At 35.9% G+C, this 9,780-nt stretch overlaps 1 protein-coding gene across 1 annotated transcript; it reads left to right on the top strand.

The window, feature by feature from the left end:
* Window positions 1–685: 685 nt before the first annotated feature.
* Window positions 686–3,243, top strand: LOC149775087 (cholecystokinin receptor-like). The gene has a single exon (XM_089943427.1). The coding sequence runs from the start codon at window positions 740–742 to the stop codon at window positions 2,000–2,002; it is 1,263 nt and encodes a 420-aa protein (XP_089799553.1). The 5' UTR covers window positions 686–739; the 3' UTR covers window positions 2,003–3,243.
* Window positions 3,244–9,780: the final 6,537 nt, after the last annotated feature.

Genomic DNA, 9,780 nt, shown 5'->3' with positions numbered 1-9,780 from the left:
GGCCGGTGACTAATTTATCACAAAAAAGAACTTTTACCGATATTTTAGCGCCCATACGTGGTAAGTACAAACCTTTATAATTATTAACTCTGATGAGATGAAAATTAGCAACAATTATTGAATATTCTTTACAAAACTGGGCCCTCAAATGCCGCAGTGAAAGAGTACGTGTTTTGAGTAGACTGAACAAGACATGTTAGGTGTTACAATATTATTATTATTTCCATAGTTGTTATTATTCTTGCAACTGTTAGATTTTGGCCCTCACCAGTCGGAATTTGCCCTTATCATCAAAGTTTCCCAACAGCTATTCAAATTTTCCTGCTTTACACACTTTATTGAAAGCGTGTTCTTTTGAAACAATTGACAATTAGAATGACAGAAACACAACTGAAAGAAAAAAGCATTGCCTTAACCTAGACGATGATTATAATAGCACTACGACATTAAGGGCCGGTGATTCTAGTCAGAAATGTGTGGGAACGCATGCAATAATTATCCAAAAATAGCCCGGATTTCCTGTGTCAAGCGGTTTGAAACCGGAATATAAATAAAACTGAAATAACATATTACAAATAAAGCTAACCCAAGGTTGATCATTGTTTTCCAATCAAATACGCATGTTGCATAAATAGGGCAAGATAACCAATCTGCTGTGGAGAAGGTAGAGCATGGAAAAGAGTTACACAATTTATTGAGGTTTACTATTTGAACAAAACAAAATCAAGAATTTGTGCGAATGGCAGGAATGGACGGCAATGTAAGCCTATCATTGGAGGATAATCAAGACTTTCAAATTGAAGAACTAAACAACAAGAAGGTCCTACAAAACATAGGTGGTATTATTTTCGTCAGTCTTCTGATGATTGTAGGTTTTGGAGGAAATTCAATTGCAATTTTCGTTTATCTACGAAAATACAAACCATCTACTTACAGAACTTTCATCGTTTCTCTGGCAATGGTCGATCTGGCAACATGTTGCGTGCCAATGCCCTTCGTTTTAGTGACTCTGCGATATCCTATAATGTTCCAGAACAATGAAGGCTGCAAAGTTCTAAAATTTTTGTCATATTTAATGTGTACTGGATCATCGATAATTCTTTTAACCATCGCAGCAGAAAGATATCGTAAGATTTGTGTTCCCCATGGAAGACAAATCTCCGAACGCATGTCTAAATACATATGCGTTTTGGATGTTGTGTTAGGGATTTTACTTTCATGGCCTGCCGCTGTTATGTATGGAAACAGGACTTTCAAAACCGGAGCTAATCAAATTATTGGTACAGAATGCAGCGTGAGCGACGACTTTGCGGACACAAAATATCCAGCATACTTCAACATCTTTTTACTGTTTCTTTTCTTCGCTGCATTGTTAGCTCTATCAATACTCTACGCCTTAATCGGAAAACAAATATTTCGAATGAAGAAAATAATTTCCAAAACAAATCAAACTAACCTTTCAGAAAAGGATTCGGTGACTAGAACACAGACTGCTGAAATTTCTTGTTCGCAACAATGGCATGATGATGATACATCAAGGAGAGGATTAGTTGAAAACATCTACGACGATAAATCTAACGACTCCGCAATATCACTGGGGCAAAACGGACACGGAAAACAATCCGCTGAGGCTAAAAGCAAATGTTGTGTGTTTAAGGAGGAAAATACAAATGCAAACGACAGTGAGAAGAAACAAAATAGGATTGTTGCTGTTACTCGAGTTTTGTTCATCATCACAGTAGTGTACTTTTGCAGCTTCCTCCCACATTTGGCACTTCGCACTGCCGCTTTCCTTAACAAGAACCTTCTACCTAATCTCTCCTTTGCAGGTACTGTGGCCTATCAGACGTTTAGATGGACCTTCTACATTAACAATATGGCAAATCCAATCATTTATGGATTGTACGACAATAAGTTCGTTCGAGAAGTCCGCATGTTGCTTAGGTCTTGTTTAGCACCTTGCTTGAAGTATAATCGAAGACGTGATAATAACGCGGATTAAAAAGTTCATTTGTTTCTTAAACATCTAGTTACAAAATAAATACAACTCGGGACAACAAATAAGATTTAAAAGTGCCAATTTTCCAGAACAAGTGTCCATGGCACTTTGATTTGTTCTAATCAGATTCCCACTTCTGCCACCTTTCTGGTTCACAGTTTTTCTCTGTGTGTCTGTGTGTGTGTTTCTTTTCCTCCTTTTTCCAGAATACAATGTCTCAAATACTGTCTGAAGTAAACATATGTAATTATGTGTGCATCGACTGTATTGTACACTTCGTTATGATGTTCTAGAGAATGTACTAAATGGTAATGTAATTATGTGTGCATGACTGTATTGTACACTTCGTTATGACGTTCTTGATTTATGTACTAAATTGTAATGTAATTATGTGTGGATGACTGTATTTTACTCTTCGTTGTGATGTTCTAGAGTATGTACTAAATTGTAATGTAATTATGTGTGCATGACTGTTCTGTACTCCTCGTTATGATGTTCTAGATTATGTACTAAATTGTAATGTCATTATGTGTGGATGACAGTATTGTACTCCTTGTTACGATGTTCTAGTATATGTACTAAATTGTAATGTAATTATGTGTGGATGACTGTATTGTACACTTCGTTATGATGTTCTAGAGTATGGAAGTAAAGTAGAACGATTGAGAATCAAACCAAAAAGGAATGTCATATTTTTGTTTTGTCTAATTTTATTCGTGAATGTGCTAGAAAATATATTTTAGATCAGTATACCAAAAGGAATAATGTCCGCCGCCATTATTATCCCGTCATTCATAGACGAAAAACATTTCCTTTTGATCTTTTTTGTCCATTGTCCACATTAGTACAAGTTCGTTACAATAACACATTGTGTTGTTTATACCATTTTGTTCCAACCAATAAATCAATACATTTTTCTTTCCAACGAAGACTTTTTCCTTTGTTTGTAAATTTTATTTCATAAGGAACGTTGTCCTTACAGAATGTTTTTAATCACTTCTAATAGCATATCAACAATTACGTACGTATGTAGATACGTTTGTGCAGATAAAACCTACAATTACAGCATCTATTGTTCTCCTTTCCTATGACCAGCTGTCTAACAAAATTTCTCTTTTGTGTCAATTTTAAATCTCTTGTATATTATAATAATTGCTGATGGTTCTACATTCCTCTCTAGCTCTCACACATTCTCTAGTTCTTCATCATTTTTTTGTTGTGTTCCCTTCTTCTTCCGTTCTATGTTACTGTTTAAATGTTCTGTGTTTGTTTTGTGGCTCATTCATTGCTGTTCATCTTCCATTGTATATTCACTTACTTCAAGTATTATATTAATGTTGTTAGAATTTTCTGGAGTTTTTAGGTTTATTTCATTTTGAGAGTTTAGAGCTTTTCTCGTTTTTAAAAAATGTATCTTCTAAACCCAGATCCAGATCATCTTCTTGTTTAAGATTATCATCTAAATTTTTTATCTAATTTATCATCTAATTTGTAATATGTAATCTTCTCTAATACTTGTTCATTTTATATAACTAGGACAGTAAACTAAACTTCTATAGGGGACAAAACTCTCCACCAGTGAGCACTGATTTATCTGACAACATGAACGACAAACCAGCTATACAGCATACTTTGTACCCAGATATTCTATTTTACCTGATAACCATTCATCCGTGAATAAAAGATAAAAATTAAACAATCATTGTATGTGTGCTTATATTAACCATTTGCGAATAAATCATCCACAGTGGTAAGAAATTCTAAATTAGTTACTAATGCGTTTAATTAAAACTCTGAAGCGGAGTATGAAGAATAAGGCCGAATTATTCAGCTTATTATTTTCTATCCTCCTCCTAGTTTGTAAGTAAATTTTTTGTTGTATTGTTGTACCTATGCGAGAGGGTTAGTGCGAAATAATGTACTGCACTAATGTCGTAATATGTATACTACTTATATATATATATATATATATATATATATATATATATATATATATATATATATATATATATATATTTATCTATCTGTCTGTCTGTCTCTCTCTCTCTCTCTCTCTCTCTCTCTCTCTCTCTCTATATATATATATATATATATATATATATATATATACATATATATATCGAAAGACAAAGACAGACAGAGACAGACAGACAGAAAAAAAATGAATGCTAGAGATGAGAAAGGAACAGAGAGCACTAATATACGGTAGTTCTTATTTTCGTATGAGTGTTTCTAAAGGAATACACAAACAATATGCCTGCTTCTAAAGGAATGCATAAACAATACGCCTGATCTAGTGAGAATAGCTAAGTAGATTAGAATCTAACTAAGCACAATAGCAAGTCAAACAATAACATTTTCTTCGCAGTGATGTATCTCTTTGAGAAAATATAGGCAAGCCTGTATCGTGTATTAATGTCACCGCAATGTTAAACAGAGAAAAAAGGACATCTAAATAGATGGGATGATTGTGATATCCTTACGCGTGCACAAAGTAAACAGCAGAAAACAGGCGGTCGTGTATGAATTAAAACTTTAAAAGCAAATAGCTAATAGTAACATCTTTGAGAATAAGTAATTATCTGCTTTTGTATTTGGACAGAACTTTTAAGTAAAAGTATTACGATTGAAATTTATTCTAAATTGTATTATAAGTAATTTTTCATTAATTTATAATGAAAATAATTTTCCACTAAAATATATGGAGGTAATATAAATGTATTCTATTTTATAAAGATCGTGCTTTACGAGCAGGTGCAGAAACAAAAACAATACATTTCGCTCGTAATTAAATGTCAACTATTGTCAGCACAAAATACATTTTGCTCGTATCTAAATGTCATCAATTTAGATTTGGGGGAATCTGATGAACAGACAAATTATTATATCAATAATGAATGCGTTATGCAGATGGTTCACATGATCGCCATGGAAAGGTTCAACGGGCATGTTCTCACTAGACTGAGCGAACGAAAAAACTGTATAAATAGCGAAGCAGGCTTACAAAGAATTAGTTCCTTGCTCGAGTCAGAACAGCTCTGTCTTTTCCTTACAGCGATTCAGTACCTCATTCCCCAAGATGTAGTCGTATCTCCACGGTTATTGGTGACACCCTTGTTAGAGAGCCTGATTTCCTTCTTCTCTCTCTCTCTCTCTCTAACCATGAGCAAAGAAATTTCTTAACTTATGAGTGAGTAATCCCTTCTCAGAGAGAAGAAGGTTATGATACAAATCAGATCATAACATTTGTATAGTGACATCGATTTAGTCCTAAAAGCAAACGTTTATACATCAATTAATAGATTAAGTAGGTCACAATGTACGCCATTCAATGCAACAGCTTAGTAACGCGCAGCATTTAGGAATCCAGACTGAAGAGTAGATAAGCTGTAGCTGTAAATGTTAATAAATAAACATAGATGTGTCTACATGTGTCCTTCAAGTACGAAGACGCATAGACATCACTGGCTGGTTTGGTTTTTGTGAGTACTTGAGTACTGATGAGGCCATTTTGTGCTCTAAATTGTCTGTAGCACACTTGAAAAGGAGTTGATGTTTTGTGTTTTCTTGATGAATAGGGCACGAGACGCAGTTGTGAATTTTACGTTGCTCGAGCCACTGCACTGCCTCTGTGATTTCCCTTCGCTCAAAGTATGTAGCTCTAAAATGGTTGGGACTGCGTCATGTGGAGCCATCATGTGCGAGATATTCCAGACAATCAGGGTCAATATTGAAGCTAGTCAAGGATGACTTGAGGGAATTTTGCATGGTTTCTTCTACCCATCCTGAGATCACTTCCCCTCCTTCAGCTCGCTGCGGAATATATAGTTTGGTAATAGCTTTGCGGACTTTCTGATAACATGACCTGCCAATAGCAACTAGTTTGGTAATAGCTTTGCGGACTTTCTGATAACATGCCCTGCCAATAGCAACTAGTTTGGTAATAGCTTTGCGGACTTTCTGATAACATGACCTGCCAATAGCAATTCTGATTTCATCAGCAGAGTATGTATACTTGGCATGCTTGTCCGTGTGAAAACATCGGTATCTGGGAAACTGATTAGATTTCTCAGTCAGTCAACAAACTAAAATATTATTCATTTTCTTTGCATCGTGTCTGTGTACCGTATTCATTTCGTGGGTACAAAACAGGGTCACCAACAATACGACTTTGTGCACATTATTATTTGCTTGTAGACAGATGCCTATGACCATGCAAGCATTTGCGCGTTGTCTGCCAAAGACCGCACTTGAGCAGCTCTGGTGTTGATTTCAATGTGAAGTGCACGTGACAGCATACGTTAGCTTGTCCACATTTGGAAGGGTTTTACCATCTACTGTGATAGTAGGCTTTGCTGGAGTAGGTTGGTTGTTTGTCGCATCATTCCTGTCTTATTGATCCTGGCTGTTTGAACGTAAGACTGAAAATGTTACAATATAAAAAGAAATGGTACATACTTAGTTGCATGTCAGACTCTGATTAATGATTTGGGGAACATTAGCTCAGGAACTGTAACTATCTGTCACTTTGTCCTGTAGACACCTTTGACTGGAGAATAGGATATCATGTTGCATCAGTATGCATGGCAAAAAATATCATACCGAAGATGGTTGTAATCACCACCTAGTCATGCTTGACTCCATGGTGGCTGGATATGGTACAGATAACTCGCCATCGTTCACGACACGAGTGATCATGCCATCAAGTAATTGCCGAACCATCACGATGATTTGCTCTGGACAACCAAATTGTGCTATGATTTTTCAAAGACCTCCACTATTTACTATAGCAAATGCATTTGTCAGATACATGAATGTCGTTTATTGGTTGGAGTTATGTTTCTGGCATTTATATCTTTGCAAACACCATGCGCGTGGCCCCTGATCGTGTTCAGAAGAGCCGCACTGACTCTCGCAGAAGACAAGAGACACTTGCCTCATCCCATGTTCGAACCGTCTACAAAGTGTGGTCCAGATCTGTGATGTAGGACTATTGTTTTATACGTGAATCATTTTTCTAGTTTTAGTCACGGAAGCAGTGGCTACTGAAATTTTAATCGCTATATCAATAGATTTCGTCGTTATATTAAGTGAAAGCCATCCACCAAGTTTGGTCTAGGTCTGTGATATAGAACTAATGTCATTGTTTACGGGAACTATTTTGTTTCTTTTTCTCACAATCGCTGTTCATTTGGAGCCCGAAATCGATAGGATTCTTCGTTTTCTCAGTTGCAAGCTCTCCACAAAGCTTGGACACCATTGATGACGGAGAGCTTAAGTTGTTCCATGAATGACTGTTTTCTTCTTCCATTCAAAATGACATTGAACTTTGACCTATTGACCTTAAATCGATAACCTTTTTAGCCGAATGTACATGCAATCTACAGTGATGGATAACTATAGATTGTGAACATATCACGTCATTGTACAGAAACCTTGTTCTTCTTTCAGTCGGAGTGTAATCGACCTCGAAGCTTTTCAAACCGAAATCGATTGGTGTCTTTCTTTCCACTTGTTCAAGCCAACAAAAACGATTGGCAACTATAGATATTGAAGAATTCTATTCGTTATTGCTCGTTAACGAAATTGATGACAACATTATAACACAGTATGCCCCACTTTGTGGTGGGGGTATAAGAAAATCGGTCCTTTTGTAAAAAGGACTATTCTAAACGATGGAGTATGGACTTCTAAACATGTTTAGAAAATAGCACCACAAGATCGTGTTGTATATATCTACTTTACTCTCTCATTAGAGTTACCTGAAGGTAAAACAGCACCAATATGAAAATGAAATCTCATTAAATCCAGTTATTATCTGGTATCTATTTGTGGGCATGTAGCATACAAGAGTTGGCATCTAAACTGTAAACTGCCAATCAAAGTATCCGGGAAAACTGGCTAGTTCATTGTATAACTGGCTCGAGACCTATAAATTCTTTGAAAATAATTCGGAAAAAAATTAAATGTCCTCTTATTGCAATAATATTTATGTGATTTTCATTACCTTTATTGTGTCATAGTCTCATTGACAAATTTTCTATTTCTTTAGTAACGTCACTGATTACCTTGGCAAAATATTGTCTACAACGAGGTCGCATTCTCATCTATTTTTGAGGTGTTCCTTTTTGATTTTGTGCATTCAAACGTGTCCTGTTTATCATATTGACGTTATCTGTAAAATTGTATATATTAGACAACTTCAAGTAAGGCCTGTAAATATGTATTTATTAGACAACTTCAACTGAGGCCTGTAAAATTGCATTTATTAGACAACTTCAACTGAGGTCTGTAAAATTGTATATATTAGACAACTTCAAAAGAGGTCTGTAAAATTGTATATATTAGACAACTTCAAAAGAGTTTTGTAAAACTGTATATATTAGACAACTTCAATTAAGATATAAGAACCTGAACAGATATATCTTTGTCAATAAATTATGCAATTGTATTGTCAAAACATTTTTATATATTGTATGAGATAAATAAACATTTTCTCGGGTTCGACCAGTGAGGGTACTTGAGAAAGCTTGCCAGTACGTTCTCGTTGGTCGATGTTTGTTTGTGGGGTTTTCCAAGGTTCTTCCTCCACCATTTATACTGGCCGCCATATATAGCCTATTATGTGTTGAGAAACGGCGTTAACTCTTATAACAACATCAGTAACAGCAACACATTTTTCTATTTTATTGTAAAAGGAGATACAAAGGTTTAATGTTAAAAGGTTAGAGTACACAATTTAGCATGGTTAAGAAATGAATGCAACATTTAAGAGTCTTATACGGTAAATGTTATTTAGCACATTGAACACTGATTAAACACATCTACCAACCTTTGGCACTTGTCCGTATAGATATAAATTCACTCTTGATTCAAATATGGAAAACAATATTACTGTTGATTCATTCGTCATCTGACTGTAAGCTGTGTAATGATTCTGTGTCATCCACCCTTCCACCCTTTTTGTTGTACAGTTATAAACATTTGAATCTTTCTAAAGTCTGTATTGAAATATATTACATTATATGTAATTACTTCATTAAAAAAAATATAAAAGCTAGTTCATGAACCGACATTTCTTTGAGATTCTTGAATGTTATTGAGACCGCTCCGGTGGCCTAGTGGTTAGAGCGTCCGCCTCGGATGCGGGAGGTCGTGGGTTCGATCCCCGGCCGAGTCATACCAAAGACTTACAAAAATTGGTACTAACAGCTACCTCGCTTGGCGCTCAGCATTAAGAGGTTAGTGTTAGGACTGGTTGGCCTGGTGTCAGAATAATGTGACTGGGTGGGATATCATGCTATATGTCTGCGGCATGATGCCCCAGTGCTAGACATCACTATAAACTGCCACATTGCAGACATCGTAGCGATATGACTGAAAAATTGTTAAAGCTACGTTAAAAATCCAAATCACAAATCACTGAATGTTATTGACTCCTCGATATCAATCAGAGAGGATGCTGTGCCGATCTAAATCTTATTTAAGTCGTGACAGTGTTGTATTTATGCCATCCGATATGTTGGTGGAACGGATAAGTTCAGACAATGAATTGACACTAAAGGCGTGTGTGATTTAGAACATATCTTTAAAACAATTTGAGTCATGTCGCTACATTGTCTGCAGAGTGGCAGTTTATAGTGATGTCTAGCACTTTGCGTTAAACCGCAGACATGCATCATTATGTCCCCCCCCCCCCCCGTCACATTATCCTGACACCAGGCCGACCAGTCCTAACACTAACCCTTTAATGCTGAGCGCCAACCATGTTCATAATTCTT

This window comes from Sinohyriopsis cumingii, chromosome 19, assembly GCF_028554795.1.
Source record: "Sinohyriopsis cumingii isolate HCF-2022 chromosome 19, ASM2855479v2, whole genome shotgun sequence".
Classification (NCBI taxonomy): domain Eukaryota; kingdom Metazoa; phylum Mollusca; class Bivalvia; order Unionida; family Unionidae; genus Sinohyriopsis; species Sinohyriopsis cumingii.
The sequence above is the reverse complement of the archived record's forward strand: the minus strand, read 5'-3'. Positions and strand labels throughout refer to the sequence as shown.